This window comes from Plecotus auritus (genome assembly GCF_963455305.1).
Source record: "Plecotus auritus genome assembly, chromosome: 15".
NCBI lineage: Eukaryota > Metazoa > Chordata > Mammalia > Chiroptera > Vespertilionidae > Plecotus > Plecotus auritus.
Genome location: NC_137781.1, coordinates 10,865,184 through 10,885,799, shown reverse-complemented (window position 1 = coordinate 10,885,799; position 20,616 = coordinate 10,865,184). Strand labels below are relative to the sequence as shown.

The following is a 20,616-nucleotide window of genomic DNA, read 5'->3' as shown; positions in this document are numbered from 1 at the left end:
TGCCTCCCCAATAACTAACCAGATCCACCCTCTCTGGAACCCAGGAGTCTCACCTGCAGAAGCAGAAATCGCTTCACTCCCTCTGAGCCCTGTTCATGGGGTTGGACATTCTCCGTGGGCCGGTCTCACTGGGTGAGTGGCCATGTGGCCACAGAAAGACCCACCATGGCTCCAGAATAGCCTAAGCCACCGTTCAGGTCCCTCCGAGCCGTGGATGGGGACCCTGGGCCGTACAGTCCCCTCTCTCCTGACCCCTTCTGTTCTTGGCTCCTCTCCCGGGGCAGCCTCCTCCACTCACAAGTCAACTCCACAAATTTATTTATTCCTGTCTGCAGGCACCCGAGCCAGCTCTGAGCTCCCACCTGCTGGTCAGCCCTGGCCCTCCCTGAGGCGTGAAACTCACTTTGCTGTCACCAAACTGGCCTTCCCTCTCCCCACACCTGTGGCTGTCAGCACCCGGGGCCTGTGTGGCCTGCCTCTCCCAGGAGTCTGGTCTCCTTTATGGTCCTTCTTTATTTTTATTTTATTTATTTATTTATTTTTAATATATTTTATTGATTTTTTTACAGAGAGGAAGGGAGAGGGATAGAGAGTTAGAAACATCGATGGAGAGAAACATCGATCAGCTGCCTCCTGCACACCTCCCACTGGGGATGTGCCCGCAACCAAGGTACATGCCCTTGACCGGCATCGAACCTGGGACCTTTCAGTCCGCAGGCCGACACTCTATCCACTGAGCCAAACCGGTTTTGGCTATTTTATTTATTTTTTTGTTAATCCCCACCTGAGGATATTTTTCCATTGACATTTTAGAGAGAGTGGAAGGGAGAGGGAGAGACAGAGAGAAACATCGATGTGAGAGAGACACATGGAGTGAGTGGTTGCCTCCTGCGCGTGCCCCAACCGGGAGGCCAGGGCCTGCAACCAAAATATGTGCCTTTGACGGGAATCGAACCCGGGACCCTTCAGTTCGCAGGCCGACGCTCTATCCACTGAGCCAAACGGGCTAGGGCTGGTCCTTGTCTAAACATCGTGAAGTGATTAGGAGCCTCAGGTCTGAAGTCGGACAGCCTCGCCCCGAGGAACGTTCAATAATGAAATCTCTGGGCCTCAGCAATGACGGCCGACTCCATGGCCGCCTGGGGACTAGGGGCGGGAGTGTACCCATGCAAAGCGGAGCCCATCCGGGGCCTCAGACCCTGGGCGTCTTTGTCAGAGAAGCTTGTCAGAGTATGCTGATTGGTACCTGTGTTCCATCTACCTCCCCTCCAACCCATGCTGCACACTGGTCAGCCATCTCTTCCTCGCAGAGGAGCCGTCATTGGCTCCCTTTTGCCCATCAGGCCTGGCCTTCCCTCCCCAGTCGCTGCAGCTCTGCTCGGCTGCGCTCCCGGCCCTCGTGTATGACACACAGGCAGGCATGCACGCGTGTGCACGCAAGCGGTCTTGGTGTGTTTAGGAAGCAAACTGTCAGCCCACGCCCCCTGCTGGTCCGGACGGGAAAGAAAACACCCTCCCGAAGGTGGGGGCGACCATAGCCCACCCGCAGAGGGCTGCAGGGGGGCGGTGGGGGTGGGGGTGAGGGTGTCCCCCGCCTTGTTTAGTCGCACTGTTTGGGGTAAGCCAGAGCGTCCTAATGGGACCTCCCTCTACAAATGCTCCTCCACCCCCCACTCACCTTCCCCAAGACGTGACGGCCTCAGCTCCGGACACTCCCTTCACAGCCCGCCCAGCAGCCCCGCTGTGTGAGGTGGTCCCCAGCGGAGTCTGGAGCGCAGGCCACCTCCTCCCTTTGGGCCCGGCCCTTGGAAGGAAAGGGGCGTGTATTCCTTTAAGGGGCAGGCCCGGCGGGAGCGCGGGGGTTTGTCCGCAGCCGCTTCCTTTCTGGCCACGCAAGGTCCCCCGATCCGCCTGGGTCCTCAGACCCGGATAGCCCGCACCCCCGAGCGCGCGGGCCGTCGAGGAGCCGCGGGGGACGGTGCGTTCCTCCCTCGGGGCTTCGGGTCTCCTGTGGCCTCCGGGGCAGGGACCGGGCGGCTGGGCTGTGAACACCGGCGCGGGGCGCCAGGGAGGTGAGAGCCGCGCGGGGTGCGGGCTGACTGCGCGGGACCCGCGTGCGCGCCCCGAAGGGCCACCATCATTGCGCACCCCGGGGCCTCCGGGACCGCCGCCCGGGTCCAGCCTCCTTCCCATGGGGGGTCGCCCGACTCCTTCCCACCCCGTCCTGTCCGGGCCCTGCAGCCGCCAGCACTGCGCGCCACGCGCCGGGTCAGCCTCGGGGCATCTGCCGAACGCTCAGTCCGGGGCCACGAGAACCCGGGGGTGCGGGTGGAGACACCCCGCGGGCGGGCGGACCTGCAGCCCCAGGGCAAACGCAAAGGATGTCCGTCGGTTTCAGGCCTCAGTTCCCTGGGGTTTCTGCCCTGAGACCCGAAAGGGCAGGGAGGGCGGAGCGGGGAGCCCTGGGTGGGAGGTGGATCGCTCAGGGGGGAATTTGGGGCTGGTGAGCGCCCAGGAAGGAAACAGCAGGGGCCTGGGACTCACCCAGCTCGGTCGCCAGCCTGTGACCCCGTGTGGACGGCGGTGGCCAGCGCTGACCCTCGGGAGTGTCCCTGCTCCCTGCCGCAAGGGGAGGTGATGGAGAGGCGCCCTTGCCCCTCTCCCGGGCCCTGCACGGGCCCCAGGGCTGGGAAGGCTGGTAGGAATCACCCCCGGCTCCCACTTTCCCGGGCCGTAGGTTTCAAAGGCATTTGTAAGCCTTGTCTAAACAGGGCACCGAAGTCAGATTCCTCCCGGCGGCGGGATGCTGGAGACCCGCAGGGCAATGCTGCCCCCTGCTGGTGTCTGGGGGACACGCACTCTGGTGGGCTCCATCTGCCTTCCAAGTCGGGGTTCAGTTTATTCTAGCGTGTGGAGGGGGTCCCCAGGCAAGCGGTGCTTGGAAAAAGCCAAGGCTGGGCCATCAGGAGACCCGAGTTTTCTCTGAGCTCTGCCTGCTTACCAAAGATAAAGCCTTGGCCTCAGTGTCCCCAGCTGGAAAGAGAAGACAGTGGTGGCTGCTTCTCTCCCAGGCAAGGAGAGAGGAGAAACAGCCCCCGAGGTAATGTAAGACTTCTCTTCGTCAACCGTTCACAGTAGTAATAATAACTAATATTTTGGGGCGCTTCCTCTCTACCAGGCAGTATTCTAGCGCTCTGCCTTAATCTTCATTTGTTGTTGTTAATCCTCACCGGAGGATATTTTCCCGTTGATTTTTAGAGAGTGGAAGAGAGAGGGAGAGACAGAGAGAAACATCGATGTGAGAGAAACACATTGATTGATTGCCTTCTGCACGCACCCTGACCAGAGCCGGGGCTGGGGAGGAGCCTGCAACCAAGGAATGTGCCCTTGACCGGAATTGAACCCCGGACCCTCTGGTCTGCAGGCCGATGCTCTATGCACTGAGCCGTACCGACTAGGGCCCCAGGTGAGTTTTGCGATCTCGGTTTCACAAACAAGGAGACCAGCCCAGAATCCCACAACTAATAAGACCCAGGCTCTGAGAACAGTGCCCAGTGCGTGGATGGTGCTCCCCAATTACCTATGAAGTGGGAGAATGAGTGGGTGCTGGAACCCAGGGGTCCCGGCCCTCTGAAGAGGGGCTCCTTTAATTGGCTCACTTTTCTCTTCTTTCCCATTTGCCTGGCCACAGCCTTGCCCAGGACACGCTGGCGCTGCTGCCATGGGCCGCCTGCTACTCCTGGTCCTGCTGCTCCCGCTGCCCTGCGTCCCTGGCCTGCCCTTCTACAATGGCTTCTACTACTCCAACAGTGCCCACGGCTGGGACCCGGGCCTCGGCGGAGGTGGGTGGCATCCTGGGCCGGGCTTTTTGCTCCTAAGGATGAGCAAGACCTCCCCTGACTTTGCTGTGAAGTGGAGGTTCCAGGCTGGGATGGAGGACTGGGCATGGAGCCGGCAGCCTTTTCCCAGCCGGGGCCCTTGCAGCAGACCAGTGTCGTTTCTTTCTTCCTTCCTTCCTTCCTTCCTTCCTTCCTTCCTTCCTTCCTTCCTTCTTTCTTTCCTTTCTTTCTTTCCTCTTTCTTTCTTTCTTTTCTTTTTATTTTTTTAAAATATATTTTATTGATTTCTTACAGAGAGGAAAGGGAGAGGATAGATAGTTAGAAACATCGATGAGAGAGAAACATCGATCAGCTGCCTCCTGCACACCTCCCACTGGGGATGTGCCTGCAACCCAGGTACATGCCCTTGACCGGAATCGAACCCGGGACCCTTCAGTCCGCAGGCCAACGCTCTATCCACTGAGCCAAACCGGTCAGGGCTCTTTCTTTCTTTATTAAAAAACATTTTTTATTGATTTCAGAGAGGAAGGGAGAGGGCGAGAGAGATAGAAACATCAATGATGAGAGAGAATCATGGATCGGCTGCCTCCTGCATGCTCCCTGCTGGGGACCGAGCCTGCAACCCGGGCACGTGCCCTGACAGGGAATCGAACCGTGACCTCCTGGTTCACAGGTCGACGCTCAATCACTGAGCCATGGTGGTTTGGCACCAGCCGCATTTCTAAGACCAGCAGAAGAGATGGTTCAGTGACTCTGTGCTTGGAGCCCCTCAGATGCACTTAAGGACGGTCACTTCGGCTTTTTGTACTTCCCCAAAGTCCTGCCAGTTTGTCAAGATCCAGCTTAAGAAGGTGACCTCCCCGTCCAACTCTATGACTCAGTGTTTGGGAATCAACCTATGAACCAGGAGGTCATGGTTTGATTCCCAGTCAGGGCACATGCCCGGGTTGCAGGCTTGATCCCCAGTGTGGGGCGTGCAGGAGGCAGCCGCTCAATGATTCTCTCTCATCACTGAGGTTTCTATCTCTCTCTCCCCCTTCCTTCCTCTCTGAAATCAATAAAAATATATATCTATTTAAAAAAGGTGATCTCCCCTGGCCTCCCCAGTGTGAAGGGGCTTTGGGGTTAGTTAGATGAGTTTGAATCTTAATTTTGCCACTTCCTCGCTATGTGGCTTTGGGCAGGTGACTTTTTAGTTATGCATCAGGCATGCTTCTAGGTCCCTTATATACTATGTTATATAATCTTCACAAAAACTGTGACAGGCAAAGGTGAGGATGATAATGTTTACCAGCACAGGCACTGACCAGGCCAAACGGAAGCCGGCTGTCCTCGCAGCCCTGAAAGCAGGCGCTATGTATTATTCCATCGCATAGTTGAGGACACCAAGGCTCAGAAGGTCAAGCCAGGTGCCCAGGGCACACAAATCTTAAGAAGCCACACTGAGCCCCAGCTGGTGTGGCTCAGTGGTTGAGCGTCGACCTATGAACCTGGAGGTCAGGGTTCGATTCCCGGTCAGGGCACATGGCTGGGTTGCGGGCTCAATCCCCAGTAGGGGGCGTGCAGGAGGCAGCTGATTGATGATTCTCTCGCATCATTGATGTTTCTCTCCCTCTCCCTTCCTCTCTGAAATCAATAAAAATACATTAAAAAAAAAAGAGACACAGTACTTGCAATTGCAGTAAGGACTCATCTGGAAACTCCAGTCTAAATACACCCCCTTTCTCAAGATCCTTCATGCAATCACATCTGCCAAGCTCATGTTGCTATATAAGGCCTCACTCAGGGATTAGGACCTAGATATTTTGGGGAGGCATTGTTTAGCCTACACACCCCTTTTGTCTGGAATTTATTTTGCTGCCCAAGCACTACTCGAATGAGGTTTAAGGAAACTTCTGAATCATCACAAACTTAGGGCCTTAAGATGTTTACTTCGCTCGTGATTCCACGGGTAGGCAGTTTGGCCTGGATCACTCACGTGCCCGCAAAGCCACAGTGGATACGGGGACGGGTGCAGCTCTGTGGCCATTCTCACCATGTGTCACATGGGGGGGGGTGAGGGGGGGCGGGAGCTGGGACAAGGAGATGGGGTGACCCTTGCGGGGGTACAGATGATCTGCAGCGGGTCCCCCTCTGCCCCCACCTCTCCCCCAGGCCTCTTCAACGGCATGAAGCTGGTGGTGGAGACGCCCGAGGACACCCTGTTTTCCCACCGAGGGGCCAACGTGACCCTGCCCTGCCGGTACCGCTACGAGCCGGCCCTGGCCTCCCAGAGGCCCGTGCGCATCAAGTGGTGGAGGCTGTCGGAGAGCGGGGCCCCGGAGCAGGGTGTGCTGGCGGCCATCGGGCCGAGGCACCGCTCCTTCGGGGACTACCAGGGCCGCGTGCGCCTGCGGCAGGAGGGGGAGCGGGACGTGTCGCTGGAGATCCGGGACCTGCGGCTGGAGGACTCCGGGCGCTACCGCTGTGAGGTCATCGATGGGCTGGAGGACGAGAGCAGCGTGGTGGAGCTGGAGCTGCGGGGTGAGACCCTGAGTGGGGCTGTGTGATGCGGGGGTCGAGGGGGGGCCCTGAGAAAGCAGCCGGACCTTGGTGCTTTAGGCAGATAAACATTTTTTTAAAAAAATATATTTTCATTGATATAGACGCAGGGGTCCTCAAACTACGGCCCGTGGGCCACATGCGGCCCGCCGAGGACATTTATCCGGCCCGCTGGGTGCCGCTGCCTGTCCTGCTTAGCAGCCGACTTGTCCGAGGCCCGCAGTGCGCATAGGAATTTGTTCATAGTTTTTTTTTTTTAAACTATAGTCTGGCCCTCCAACGGTCTGAGGGACAGTGAACTGGCCCCCTGTTTAAAAAGTTTGAGGACCCCTGAATAGAGGAAGAGAGAGAAACGTCAATGATGAGAGAGAATCATTGATCAGCTGTCCCCTGCATGACCCCTACTGGGATTGAGCCCACAACCCGGGCATGTGTCCTTGACCGGAATCGAACCCGGGACCTTTGAGTCCGCAGGCCAACGCTCTATCCACTGAGCCAAACCGGCTAGGGCCAGATAAACATTTAAAAAATATTTTTATTGATTTCAGAGAGGAAGGGAGAGGGAGAGAGAGATAGAAACATCAATGATGAGAGAGAATCATGGATCATCTACCTCCTGCACGCCCCACACTGAGGATCGAGTCCACAACCCTGGCCTGTGCCCTGACCGGGAATCGAACCGTGTCCTCCTGGTTCATAGGTCAATGCTCAACCGCTGAGCCACACCGGCCAGGCTAGGCACCTGATTTTTAAAAAAGTCACTTTGGAGCAAAAAGGGTAGGCAATTACTATTATTATTGGTAGTAAATCAGTCAAAATTAATCGTAATTTTTTTGTCAGATCAGTAAAAAATAGAATATAGTCTTGGGTGTGCTGCAGAAATTTAGTAACTAGTTCATGTGTGCCAGGAGGCGGAAAAGGTTGACAGTGGCTGCTTTAACACACAGTAGGCGTGTGCTGAGAGCTGCTGTTTGCTGGCTGGCTCTGGAAGGAGGTGTCGTGATGCGTCTGCCTTGGGCTTGGACAATGACAGGAGGGGGCAGCTTTGCTGGGCGTCTCCGAGGGACTCGGTGTGTCCTGGGGGGGAGCATCTGTCCCCATGGAGGTGTGGGTGCAGGGGACTGGGGTCTCCGGCCAGCGGGGCTCCGGCCCACCCCTCCAAGCCCTTCTCCCTTCCTCCCCAGGTGTGGTGTTTCCCTACCAGCCCCCCCAGGGGCGCTACCAGCTCAACTTCCAGGAGGCCCAGCAGGCCTGCGAGGCCCAGGAGGCGGCCGTGGCCTCCTTCGAGCAGCTGTTCCGGGCCTGGGAGGAGGGCCTGCACTGGTGCAACGCGGGCTGGCTGCAGGACGCCTCCGTGCAGTACCCCGTCACGCTGGCCCGGGGGCCCTGCGGCGGCCTGGGCCTGGCCCCCGGCGTGCGCAGCTACGGGCCCCGCCACCGCCGCTTGCACCGCTATGACGTGTTCTGCTTCGCCGCTGCCCTCAGGGGTGAGTGGGGTGGCCCAGCACAGCCTGTGGGTGGAGGGGAGCACCTGGGCGCTGCGGGGGCCTCCTGCCTGCCCTGGGGCACCTCCACCTGGTGAGAATGGCCACAGTGCTGCACCCGTCCCCGTATCCACTGTGGCTTTGCAGGCACGTGAGTGATCCAGGCCAAACTGCCTACACGTGGAATCACGAGCGAAGTAAACATCTTAAGCCCCTAAGTTTGTGATGATTCAGAAGTTTCCTTAAACCTCATTCGAGTAGTGCTTGGGCAGCAAAATAAATTCTCGGGAAACGGGTGTGTAGGCTAAAGAATGGCTCCCCAAAACATCCAGGTCCTAACCCGAGTGTGGCCTCATATGGCAACATGAACTTTGCAGATGTGATGGCATGAAGGATCTTGAGAAAGGGGGTGTGTGTAGACTGGATTTTCCAGATGAGTCCTCACTGCAATTGCAAGTACTGTGTCTTTTTTTAAAAAAATGTATTTTTATTGCCCTAGCCCAGTGGTCGGCAAACTCATTAGTCAACAGAGCTAAATATCAACAGGACAATGATTGAAATTTCTTTGGAGAGCCAAATTTGTTAAACTTAAACTTCTTCTAACGCCACTTCTTCAAAATAGACTCACCCAAGCTGTGGTATTTTGTGGAAGAGCCACACTCAAGGGGCCAAAGAGCCGCATGTGGCTCGCGAGCCGCAGTTTGCTGACCACGGCCCTAGCCTGTTTAGCTCAGTGTAGAGAGCATTGGCCTGCGGACTGAAGGGTCCCGGGTTCGATTCCCGTCAAGGGCACATGCCCGGGTTGCAGGCTGCATCCCCGGTGGGGGTCGTGCAGGAGGCAGGCGATCCATGATTCCCTCTCAGCATTGATGTTTCTCTCTCTCCCTCTCCCTTCCTCTATATCAATAAAAATATATTAAAAATATATTGTTACTGATTTCAGAGAGGAAGGGAGAGGGAAAGAGATAGAAACATCGATGATGAGAGTTTGAGGGCTCGGATGCAGCTGTTCACACCAATCATTTGTTTATTGGTTCATCAAGCATTGCCTGAGTGCCCACAACGGGCTGGGGCCTGGACTAAGCTCTGGGCATCACAGACAAACAGAGTGGCTCGTTTCATGGGAAGACAGACGAGTGAAAACAGAAGCTGACTCAGCGCCATACCCCAGGCATCTAGAACAACGCCTGGGACATAGTAGGTGCTCACTAAACAACTGAGCCAGCGAGAGACTCTGATTAGTCCAGCCCAGGTGGGGTGCCCACTCAGGGTGCAGTTAGGGGAGCGCTGGGGGGAGTACAGATAGGACAGGAGGGACCCCAGCCCCATGGCAGGTGGGGTGAAGCTCTCAGAGAGAGTGAGGACTGGGCAGGTGCCCCTCAAATGTCTTAGATGCCCACAGCAACCGAGGTATAAGCCCTTGACTGGAGCCGAATCCAGGACCCTTCAGTGTGCAGGCCGAGGCTGAGCACACGGGCTAGGCTGGGGCATTACTCTCGTTTTACAGATGAGGAAACAGGCACAGAGAGGTCAGAGCCCACGGGGGCTCCCGGGCTCAGAGAGAAGACAGACCTTTGGGGTCTGAGTAGTGATGTCTGGAAGGCAGACGGTGCTGCAGGTCCGGCTGTCCCCTTTGCTGCCTAGCCCTCACACCCCACTTTCCCACAGGGCGGGTGTACTACCTGGAGCACCCCGAGAAGCTGACACTCTCAGAAGCCAAGGCGGCCTGCCGGGAAGACGGCGCCCAGATCGCCAAGGTGGGCCAGCTCTTTGCCGCCTGGAAGTTCCGCGGCCTGGACCGCTGTGATGCCGGCTGGCTGGCAGATGGCAGCGCCCGCTACCCCGTGGCTCACCCACGTCCCACCTGCGGGCCCCTGGAGCCCGGGGTTCGAAGCTTCGGCTTCCCAGACCCGCAGAGCCGCCAGTATGGTGTCTACTGTTACCATCCTCCTCGCTAGAGCCGGCCACAGCTCTGTGCCTGCCTGCACACCCTGTCCCCTCACGGCTGTATTTACCAAGTGGATCATGTTCCCTGTTGTTTTTATACTTCTCAACTTAAATTTAAAAAAAATATATATTTTTATTGATTTCAGAGAGGAAGGGAGAGGGAGAGAGAGAGAATCATTAATAATGAGAATCATGGATCGGCTGCCTCCTGCACACACACTACTGGGGACCGAGCCTGCAACCTGGGCATGTGCCCTGACCAGAATCGAACCATGACCTCTTGGTTCCTGGGTCAACACTCAACCAACTGAGCCACGCTGGCTGGGCTCAACTTAAATTAAAAAAAAAAAAAATTACTGTTTTTGTAAAAGCCAACAGATCCCAAATCCTCCCTGTGCTCAGGTAGATAGCCCAAGGCTCCCTGTACCCCTTTTCTCTGGGACATTTGAGGTCCGTGGCTCTGAGGACTCTGATGCCCAGAGTGGGCAGTGACGCAGGGACCAGGGTGTGCTGGCTGCCGCTCTGCCTCCGCCTCAGCCTGGGGGGCTGGGGGGGCATCCAGGGGCTCGGAGTTGGGTTTTGACCCTTGCAGTCTCCTGTCCCTGTGAAGGGCTAGGGCTGGAGGGGGCCCCCGGCTCCTGAGTGAGGTCCCAGGGAAGGGAGGGATGCCCCCCCTCAATTCCCCTCTCTTAGTTCAGAGTCTGTGTTGTGTTCTCATTTCCCCCCAATTTGGTGCGTGTGCTTTTTTGGGGACAATTCATGGTGCTGTGACCCCCTCCTCCTCCAGCCCTCCTCTGTCCCGCTCTGCGTCACGTTCTACGCGTTCCACCAACCGGCTCCTCTGTGGGAGCAAAGTGTGACATCAAAGAACCAACTATGCGCCCGGCCAGTGTGGCTCAGTGGTTGAGCGTCGACCTATGAACCAGGAGGTCATGGTTCGATTCCCGGTCAGGGGACTTGATCCCCAGTGGGGGGTGTGCAGGAGGCAGCTGATCAATGATTCTCTCTCATCATTGATGTTTCTCTCTCTCTCTTCCTCTTCTTTCCTCTCTGAAATCAATACAAAATAAAAATAAATAAAAAATAAGTTTTTTTTTTTATAAAAAGACCAACTATGGGAAGTGACCCATCTACTGTCTCTCTCACACACACACACGCTCACACACACACACACACTCTCCTCTCTCCATCCAACCCACCTGTGCTCTTGCAAAATTAAAGCACAGCAGGGCAACTGTCCCAGGCTCTCTGAACAGATAGGATTCCCACCCGTTTGGGGTTATTTGATCAAAACCTGTCCGCACGGCCACCCGTCCTAAGGCCCCCTTCCGTAGACCCTAGACCCCGGTTACCTCTTTATTAATATTTTTTTTTTTAGCTTTGGGACATCTTATTACAAAAAGCTGTTTTTATATATGTGACTAAAACAACTTAAAATTCACCATACATTTACTTCATTTTTTAGCTTGACCGAATCTTTAGCGTCACTGATTTTGGCTGCTATATAAGGAGATCCTCTCCTGTCTGGGTGATTTTACAGCATAATTCGCCGGTGAGCATCTCTTATTTTTCCTTTATCGGCAGGAGGGCTTACACCCAGTATGAATGCTGCTTCTCGTTTTGTCACTGTGGGTTCAAACCCACCTCTGTGCTAGCCACCACTGAAGGCAGGTTTTGGTAGACTTCGAAAAACTTGTTTTACTTGAGGCTCCATATGCTTCATGGCTTGCAAAACATAACGGCCTGCACATCCTATAGCAGCAATGGTCAGTCCAACTGCTACCACTGTACCGGCCATGGCTCCGGCTCGGCTCCCCTGCCTCCGCGGTTCATCCCAGCCCAAAAGGCCGCGGCCACCAGCTCCCCGCCACCACCACAAAGCAAGGGCGCCACCAGCGGGGACCAAAGGTCCACACGCAGGCACGGTTACCTCTTTAAATTAAAAAAAAAAAAAAAAAGAAGGGAAAAGAAATAGATCTCTTCCAATGTCTTTATTATTATAATTATCATAATCTTCAATTTTCAAAAATATAAATAGGTGCGCGGAACCCTGGTGCCTGCACGGTCCCGGGGGCGGGGGAGGGAGGGGGAGGGGCGGGGGTGTTCCCACCGGGAAGGAGGAGGTGCCCCCACCCAGCCCTGCCGAGAGAGATGACACCTGCTAGGGTGGCAGACCAGGTGAGGGGACGGACGGACGGAAGAGGGACCCTTGGAGGGAACCCGACCCCTAACCCCTACGCAGCGGAAGGCTCCCGGCTGGCTCCCTCCTGCGGGCTCCCCGCAGGGATGGAGCTGCCCTCAGCCCTTGTCCTACATTCAGCTGTGGCTCCTGGTTCTTCATGCCCTGGGCCTCTGCCTTCCCAGCTCCTCCTGCCCCTCCTCCCTCCTCCCTAGCTCTCCCTGGAGGTCAAAGAACCAACGATTGCACTGCTCTTGGATAAAGTCAGCAAACAAAAAATAATCTTCTTTATTTAACTTAACCCCTCCCTGCTCCCTGTCCCTGCACTGGTCCCCGGAAAGGCACAACGGGAGAATCAAGAAAATCTCTACACTCGGTCCACGGGTTACAATACGTCTGCTTTGCTTTGGCATGGTTTTTTTTGGGGGGGTGGGGGAGTCAAATGCGTTTTCTTGGCCGTTCGGGGTGGGTGGGGGTGGTGCATACACACTGTGGGATTTCACTTGTTCCTTCTTTAATGGGATTCCTTATACGGCAGAAAGCGACAGGAGGACGCCATCCGAGGGGACGTCAGCCTGCAGGGCTCTGGGCTCAGCATCCTGGGCGCGGCCTGGGGCTCCTCTCAGTGGGCCGTGCGGGGCGGCTTCTCCGGGGGGCCCGGGCGCTCCGCTTCTGTAGTCTGCGCTTGTAGGTGGCGGCTGGGGGACGGGAGAGGGGACAGTCTTGGTGAACCCCCGGGAAAAAGGGGCCCAGCCCGGCCCCACCCTGTCCTGCCCGCCCACTCCCTGCAGAAGCCGAGGCTAGTGAAGGTTTTTTCTACCTTCTGAGTTTTCTTTAAACATTTTTTATTGATTTCCGAGAGGAAAGGGAGAGGGAGAGAGAGAGCAACGTCAACGATGAGAATCATGGATCGGCTGCCTCCTGCACGTCCCCTACTGGGGATCGAGCCCACAACCCGGGCATGTGCCCTGACCGGGAATGGAACCCGGGACCCTTCAGTCCACAGGCTGATGCTCTACCCACTGAGCCACACCAGCGAGGGCTTTTCTGAGTTTTCCTGAACCAACTTGGGCTAAGGGGCTTCGGCTGGGCTTGAAGAGGGGAGCCGGCTGCTTGCTTTCTCCTCTGTCCCTGGGGCCGGGCGGAGGGAAGGGAGGGGGGGTCAGGGACAGGTGACCTTGCCCACAGACGGTGCTGCCCGTGAGGGTGTGGGGTCCCCAGGAGAGGGCCGGGACCTGGGTGCTCCGGGGCCAGGAAGGGGGGCGGGGGGCGGGCTGCGGCGCGGTGCCCGGCCAGGGGCGGGAGGGGCGATGCTCACGGTCTGTGCAGGTGACGCGAGGCTCCTCCCAGTGGCCGCTGGGCAGGCACCGGATGGTGGGCACGTGGCGCTGGACGAAGCCCTCGGTGCACTGGTACCGCACCAGCGCGTTGATCTCGTAGCGCTCCTTCTTCTGGCCGAAGGTCCTGGCGTGCTCCACCACGGGGGGCTCTCCGCAGGCCACTGGGGGGCAAACACCCACCATGAGAAGGCTAAAAAGGGGCTAAGTCCAATGTAACCCTGATATTTGGGGGGCTAGCGATCTGGATCCGTGCCAGCAAGCTCAGTGTACGTTCTTGATAACCTATAATTAAGTCACCACCTCCTTCCCAGAATCTGGTCTTGCAGAACCTGGTACAGAGGCCATAACACTGTGAACAGTGCACTGCCCCCAGAGAGGGGGGGTTATTAACGCTGGCGCCAGGCCAGACCATCAGACATGGCCTGGAGACCCCCAACACCTGGGGGCCTTCTTGCAAACCCCTCAAAAAGGACAGGAAGCATAATCCATATTTGCGGGACAAAGACCCCAGGGAGATATAAAGAGAAGACTCCTGCATGTTTCTTCACTCAGATTTGGAAAGGTTTTCCCTGAGTCCGCTGGCGTATTAAACAGTGTCACTCCTTTTCTTTTAAAGCGTTGCTTGGTTTTCTTTGGTCTTCTGCAACTGTCATAGGGGGACTTAGGGGGGCTCTTGATTTTTTTATCTTCACTGTGGAAAGTATTACATATGTCCCCTTTTTCCCCCATTGACCCCCCTCCAGCCCTCCTCCCAGCCCCCGCCCCCCCACCCTCCCTGCCCCATTAACTGTGTCCGTGGGCCATGCACATATGCACACAAGGTCTTTGGTTGATGACCTCCCACCCACCCTCCCCTGCCTTCCCTCTGAGATTCCGCCCTCTGTTCCATGCTTCCATGTCTCTGGATCCGCTCCGTTCATCCGTTTATTTTGCTAATTAGATTCCTCGTATGTGTGAGATCGTGGGATACCTGGCTTTCTCTGACTGGCTTATTTCACTTAGCGTGATGCTCTCCAGGTCGTAGAGGGGAGGTCTTATGAAGACCCACACCCTCGATGAGCCAGCGTGGTCCCCTCTGGCTGTGATGGGACAGCCTGGAGCCCGGGGCACGTGGCAGGGGCGTGGAGCCCACACACCCAGCCTCGAACCCGGCTGCTAAGGGTGTTTTCATGCAGCGCTCAGAATCTGGCCACCCGCTGGGCTCCCCTGTGCTGTAGTGTGAGCAGGAAGGGAATCAAAGGAGGGTCTTCATGGGACGAGGAAAAGACAGAGGGTGGGAGACAGGGAGAGGAAGAGGGTGAGAACCGGCAGACCGGCCGGAGTTGTTCATGAAATCATCCCAGTGCCGGGAAAGTGGGGCCAAAACGTTCCCTAGTAGACTCGCTCCTGCCCTCGGCCCCGGGATGCTGATGCTGATTCTGGGCGTGGCCCCCACGACAGTTCCAATCTGGTTGGTGGCCATGAGGGAGACAAGGAACCTCAAGTCTTTTTGTTGTTGTTCATCCTCACCTGAGGATATTTTCCCATTGATTTTTAGAGAGAGTGAAGGGACGGGGAGAGACAGAGAGAGAGAAACATCGATGTGAGAGAGACACATCGATTGGTTGCCACCTAAACGCGCCTCGACCAGCCCCGGGGATGGAGCCGCCGAGATATGTGCCCTTGACTGGAATCGAAGCTGGGACCCTCCCGTCTGCAGGCTGACGCTCTATCCACGGAGCCGCACTGGCCAGGGCTGGACCCTGAGGACCTGCTTCCTCCCGCCTGGCCCTCCCAGGCCGGCTTACCTGTGCCCTTCTTACACGTGAAGGGCAGGTGGTAATTGCAGGGCACGTCGTTCCACTCGCCCTTCTCATGCCAGATCATCACCACGCAGTCCTCCCCGGAGGCGAAGAAGTTGTCGGGCTGGTTGGGGCGCCAGTTCTCAAATTGCTGTGGGTGGGAGCGGGGCAGAGGTGAGGCGGGCACAGAAGCCCCGTGGCTTGGTTGGCCTGACTCCCACTCTCTCCAGTCACGCCCCAGCCGCATCTCCTTTCTCTCTCTCTTTCTCGTTAATCCTCACCCGAGGCTATTTTTCCATTGATTTTTAGAGAGAGGGGGAGACACAGAGAGAGAAACATCGATGTGAGAGAGACACATCGATTGGTTGCCTCCTGCATGTGCCCGGACAAGGGCCCGCACACCTAGGAGGAGCCTGCAACCAAGGTACATGCCCTTGACCGGAATCGAACCCAGGACCCTTTGGGCCACAGGCTGATGCTCCATCCACTGAGCCAAACTGGCTCGGTTTTTTTTTTTTTAAATATATATTTTTATTGATTTCAGAGAGGAAGGGAGAGACAGAAACATCAATGATGAGAGAGAATCATGGATCGGCTGCCTCCTGCACACCTCCTCCTGGGGATCCAGCCTGCAACCCGGCATGTGCCCTGACCGGGGATCGAACCGTGACCCCCTGGTTCATAGGTTGATGCTCAACCACTGAGCCACACCGGCCGGGCTGGGAAGCCTTCTGAGATGTCTGAGCAACTTGAGCTCCCAGAGGTAAAGCATTTACTATGTGTGTTGTTCAATTGGTGACTATGGTGCTGTCTGTCTGTCTGTGTCCTTGAGTCCACTCGAGTCCTTTGTGGGCCAAGGCGCCCTCTAAAGCTTCCATACGTCTCTCAGGGTGGTTTGCCTTCACTCATTCATTGCCCTCCTCCTTCCCTCATGGGGTCATTCGCTCACCGGGTCCAGCCCTGGGCTGCTGTTGGAAGGCCGAGATGAGCGAGACACTGCCCCCCGCCCCCCCCACCCCATCCCGAGTGCCTGGAGCAGCAGCTGCTCTGGATGTGGCTGGAATGCATCTCTCTCTGGGGTCTCTATCCCCCCTCCTCGGGTCACCTACACTGCCGGGCCCCTGACAAAACTCACCAGGGAGTGTCCATCTGACCAGCGGAAGTCCCCTTCGATGCTCCTGTCGTTCAGGCCGATCCACTGGTAGTTCTGAGCATTGTCTGCGGAGAGGACACGGGCGTTGGGGGTGAAAGCACCCTGGGGATGTCTCAGACACTGGAGCTCACAGAGGCAGAGGGGACAGGGGTGGCGGGACGTGGGTGCGCTCCCAGGAGCACGCCACCTGCTTCTGAGGTCCGGACAAGGGCACATGCATGCTGGGAGTGCCTGCGACCACCGCCCCCAGCTGGCACGGGCTGGTGACAGCCACGGGGTTACTCTGGGGCTGATTTTTCTTTTTAAAGTACATTTAAAAAATATATATATATTTTATTGATTTTTTACAGAGAGGAAGGGAGAGGGATAGATAGAAACATCGATGAGAGAGAAACATCCATCAGCTGCCTCCTGCACACTCCCTACTGGGGATGTGCCTGCAACCAAGGTACATGCCCTTGACTGGAATGGAACCTGGGACCCTTCAGTCCGCAGGCCGATGCTCTATCCACTGAGCCAAACCAGTCAGGGCTTTAAAGTACATTTAAAAAAAAAATATATATATATTTTATTGATTTTTTACAGAGAGTAAGGGAGAGGGATAGTTAGAAACATTGATGAGAGAGAAACATCCATCAGCTGCCTCCTGCACACTCCCTACTGGGTATGTGCCCACAACCAAGGTACATGCCCTTGACCGGAATCAAACCTGGGACCTTGTGTCCACAGGCCGACACTCTATCCACTGAGCCAAACCGGTTAGGGCTTAAAGTACATTTTTATTAATTTCCGAGAGGAAGGGAGAGGGAGAGAGAGACAAACATCAATGATGAGAGAGAATCATTGATTGGCTGCCTCTTGCACGCCCCCCACGGGGGATTGAGCCTGAAACCCGGGCATATGCCCTTGACCGGAATCGAACCTGGGACCCTTCAGTCTGCAGGCTGATGCTCTATCCACTGAGCCAAACCGGCCAGGGCCGGGGGCTGACTCCGATAGATGCTGGGCTGTCCTGGGTGCAGCAGGAGCCAGTGGCCCCAAAGACTCCTCTCTCCTCTCTCAGGCTGGGGGAAGCCCTTTTCGCCCTCCCTGCCCCCACCCCACCCTCCCTGGTCCCACCCCTGCAGCCTCGCTGGGTCCCAGTCTGCTGGCTCCCGGCCCCTTTCCCTTCGGACCCCAGCGCACTCACTGTTGACAAACTCCTGCTCCTCGGGGGTGACGATGCTGCTCAGGTGGGACTGCTGCTCCCGGCAGCGGCTCTCGGCGTCCACCCAGCTCTCGCGCTCCGGGAAGTGGCGGTAGCAGTGGCCCTGGAACTTGGTCCAGCCCTCCTCGCACAGCGCCTGGTCTGCAACACAGGTCGGGGGAGGGGGGCCTTGACGGGAGGGGCCGAGGCCGCCAGTCTCCTGGCAATGACTCCTGTGTTCGCCCTGCCTTTGATGTCACCCCTTCAAAGGAGGGGAGAGGCCCAGCTGGATGGGGGCTCAGGGTGGACGCCAGGGAGGCCTGGCCCCCGGGCCCTGCGTGCAGGTTCCCACCCTCTGAGAAAAGCCAGGGATCCTTCTCTCTTTCGCCCTCCCCCCACCCCCCAGTTCTCTCCTGTCACTGCCTGCTCTGGGGGAGGTGAGAAGCCTTGAGGCTCTGAGGGTCTCTAGGGAGACAGGGGATTGCAGGGAGGTGTGCGAAGGCGGCAGCATCAGGAGGCAGAGCTGGGGGCATGAAGGGACCCTGGGGTGGGGACAGAGGAGCAGAAATAAGTCTGCTTTGGGTCCAAAGAGGACGCAGAGCTGCAAGCCCGTCTGTCCGTCAGTCTGAGCTGGCTCTAGCTCAGTGCACGGTGTCTCCCTCTTAAAGGGCCAAGCAGTCAACCCGGTGGTGGGGGGGTGGTCCTGGCTTTTGATTTTCTCTCTCGGTGGCAGATGAAGGATGGGGAAGAGCGTCCCCCACCCCCCCACCAAAGCTCTATGGGTCACGGGCTCTGGGTTCTAGAGGAGGGGCTGGTGTGGAGCTCCCGGGGCAGCCTGGGGGACGGACAGGCGGGGCGGGGTGGCGGGGGGCACTGACGCTGGCTCTCAGGCGTGGGAGAGCCCTGATGCGTGTGTCTTCCCAACTCTGCCTCCGGCCACACCACAGCGGCCGCTTTCAATGGGTCCGGGTGGGAGTATTCCCCTCGGAAACTGGCGGATGCTGCACGAGAGCCCGTTGTTAAACATTTGCGGGCACAGCGCTGGGCGGGGGGAATTCCAAGACCCCCTCTTCCCTTTTGCCCCGGGTCCCCCAGGTGAAGGTGCCCCAGGGCCCTGGGCAGCCTCCCAGGGAGAGAGGACCAGTTCTGAGGGGAAGGAGACTCAGGATGGAGGGGTGCAGGTGTGGCCGGTGGGAAGAGTGGAGAGAGTGGGAGGCCAGCAGGCTGAGAAGAGGCAAAGCAGCAGGGGGGCGGGTTGAGGAGCAGCAGGGTGGCTGTTCCCCTCAGGCAATGCCCCCCCCCCTGCCACAGGCAAAGGTCTGGGAAGAAGGCGGGGAGGCCTCAGAGCTGGTGCAGCACCCACACCACCCCAGGGCTGGCTGTGGGGTCCATTCTTGGGCCACCTCAGTGTCTAGGGCCCAGCTGGAGCAAGTAGCTGCTACGGGAGAGGCAGGGCCATGCATGCAGGATGGAGGCCTGCGGGGGGCAGTGGGGAGGAGGAAGCAGCCACAGCAGTCCAGGGGGGCTGAGAGTGGGAGAAGCAGGGAACCAGAGCCCAGGCATGAGGGCCTGGGGGTGGTGTGGGCTCAGGATGGAACGGGACAGGAAATGCCGCCCTGCTTAGCTGGGTGCCTGCACCCAGGGCCCAGCTGGGTGGCTGTGGCTCCATCCAATGTGCTGTGAGGGCCCCGCCTCCACGCCCACAGGACACCCCTCTCCCCAGCCTGGCGCCCGAGGGCTGTGGTCCGTATGGACCTTCCAGACCCTTCTCTCCGATGACAAATACGTTGGCATCCTGTGGAGAAAATCCTTATACCTCTTCTCCCACCCCAGCCGGGACCCCATGCACCGATGTCTTGGGGACTTGGGGTGAAAGGGGAGGATGGGAGGCTGCAGGGAGGAGGACTCAGGCCTTTCCTTGCAGACCCCTTAAGTTCCCCGACTTGGCCATGCCTCCAGGAACATGCGATCCTACTGCCTCGCACACTGCTCAGAACCAAAGGGAGACTGCCCAGGAGTTCCCGCTGCTTTCTGCAAGCTTCTGGGATGTCCAACCCGAGAGGGCATTAAACGTGGTTTCTGCGCAGCTGGCGTGGCTCAGTGGTTGAGCATTAACCTATGAACCAGGAGGTCACAGCTCGATTCCCGGTCAGGGCACTTGCCTGGATTGCGGGCTCGATCCCCAGTAGGGGGCGTGCAGGAGGCAGCCGATCCATGATTCTCTCTCATCATTGATGTTTCTCTCTCTCTCTCTCCCTCTCTGAAATCAATAAAAATATATTAAAAGAAAATGGTTTTAAGCCCCTGAACACTTCCAGTTCTCTATGGGCCATTGCTATTAGCAACCGTAATTCTCCTCTCCCCCATTCTGAGCTGGGATGGCTCTGAGAGCCAGGATATGGGGCCCTGGTGAGAGAGCAGGGGGCTCGGCCTGGCACGCAGCTCCCCTGGCAGAGCCTGGCCCAGGTGCAGAAGCAGAGGGACAGGCAAGGCCCAAGAGATGAAACTCAGCCCTTGCCCCTTGCACTGAGGCTCTGTTCTCCTTGCCAGCCCTGTGCCTTGCACGGGGGAGGGAGGGAGGAAGTGTGGGCCCAAGTGGCATTGTCATGGCATTGGTCACCATGGTGAAGAGGAGAGGGTGACAGCAGCCATCCCTGCTCTTGCATGACCGGAGCATGCAGGTGACGCGGGAGCTCTCAGGCAGGCAAACTGAGCTCTTGCCGGAGAAGGAGGGGAAGGCAGCTTGGCCTGTGAGGCCCAGTGGCTCCCAACGCCACGGAGGGGCCGCCGAGGTCCCACGGGCCATACAGCAGCAGACACAGGCTCCTGTGCATGTCCACACGAGGAAGATCCCTGATTGTTAACCTGAGTGACAATCAGTTACCCCGCCCACGGCTTCCTTCAAGGCCAACGCGAGGAACGGACTCTGTCCTCTTAGTGTGAGGCATGCACCGACCTTGACGGTGGCATCATCCGTGGGCCTGGAAGCCCTGAGGAGGTTAGCGTTTTATTTACTTAGTATTTATTTACAACACATTTTTATTGATTTCAGAGAGGAAGGGAGAGGGAGAGAGAGAAACATCAACGATGAGAGAGAATCATGGATCGGCTGCCTCCTGCACGCCCCCTCCTGGGGATTGAGCCTGCAACCCAGGCATGTGCCCTT

The 20,616-nt window shown here is 57.3% G+C and overlaps 2 protein-coding genes and 1 pseudogene across 5 annotated transcripts in view; 1 reads left to right on the top strand and 2 right to left on the bottom strand.

The window, feature by feature from the left end:
- Window positions 1-1,855: 1,855 nt before the first annotated feature.
- HAPLN3 (hyaluronan and proteoglycan link protein 3) lies at window positions 1,856-9,927 on the top strand. Of its 2 annotated transcripts, XM_080651682.1 has the most exons (6): window positions 1,859-2,072; window positions 3,347-3,466; window positions 3,692-3,842; window positions 5,994-6,362; window positions 7,565-7,867; window positions 9,533-9,927. In XM_080651682.1, exons 3-6 carry the CDS (start codon window positions 3,722-3,724, stop codon window positions 9,820-9,822), a joined length of 1,083 nt encoding a protein of 360 aa, XP_080507808.1. In that variant the 5' UTR covers window positions 1,859-2,072; window positions 3,347-3,466; window positions 3,692-3,721; the 3' UTR covers window positions 9,823-9,927. The 2 variants fall into 2 exon arrangements, with proteins under 2 accessions (XP_080507809.1, XP_080507808.1); XM_080651683.1 differs by lacking the exon at window positions 9,533-9,927 and having other exon boundaries at window positions 1,856-2,072; window positions 3,259-3,466; window positions 7,565-8,080.
- A 1,322-nt stretch (window positions 9,928-11,249) lies between these two features.
- On the bottom strand, window positions 11,250-11,631 carry LOC308239032 (mitochondrial import inner membrane translocase subunit TIM14-like; annotated as a pseudogene). The gene has a single exon. The product of its transcript is annotated as a mitochondrial import inner membrane translocase subunit TIM14-like (transcript).
- A 153-nt stretch (window positions 11,632-11,784) lies between these two features.
- Window positions 11,785-20,616, bottom strand: part of ACAN (aggrecan) — a 61,362-nt gene continuing 52,530 nt past the window's right edge. Inside the window, exons 13-17 of one of the 2 annotated variants that reach the window (XM_080651836.1) lie at window positions 17,454-17,612; window positions 16,247-16,329; window positions 15,118-15,262; window positions 13,309-13,491; window positions 11,785-12,688 (exon numbers count right to left, since the gene is read on the bottom strand). In XM_080651836.1, coding sequence (XP_080507962.1) covers window positions 12,582-12,688; window positions 13,309-13,491; window positions 15,118-15,262; window positions 16,247-16,329; window positions 17,454-17,612 — 677 coding nt within the window. In that variant the 3' untranslated portion in view covers window positions 11,785-12,581. The remainder of the gene's footprint in view (window positions 12,689-13,308; window positions 13,492-15,117; window positions 15,263-16,246; window positions 16,330-17,453; window positions 17,613-20,616) is intronic. The other variant, XM_080651835.1, reaches the window with a different exon arrangement.

Excerpts from the sequence above, each read along its gene's own strand:
- HAPLN3 (XM_080651682.1), top strand. The coding sequence starts at position 3,722 with ATGGGCCGCCTGCTACTCCTGGTCCTGCTGCTCCCGCTGCCCTGCGTC. Across the intron at positions 3,843-5,993 it reads GGACCCGGGCCTCGGCGGAG|GCCTCTTCAACGGCATGAAG; the intron begins GTGGGTGGCATC and ends CCTCTCCCCCAG. Across the intron at positions 7,868-9,532 it reads CTTCGCCGCTGCCCTCAGGG|GGCGGGTGTACTACCTGGAG; the intron begins GTGAGTGGGGTG and ends ACTTTCCCACAG.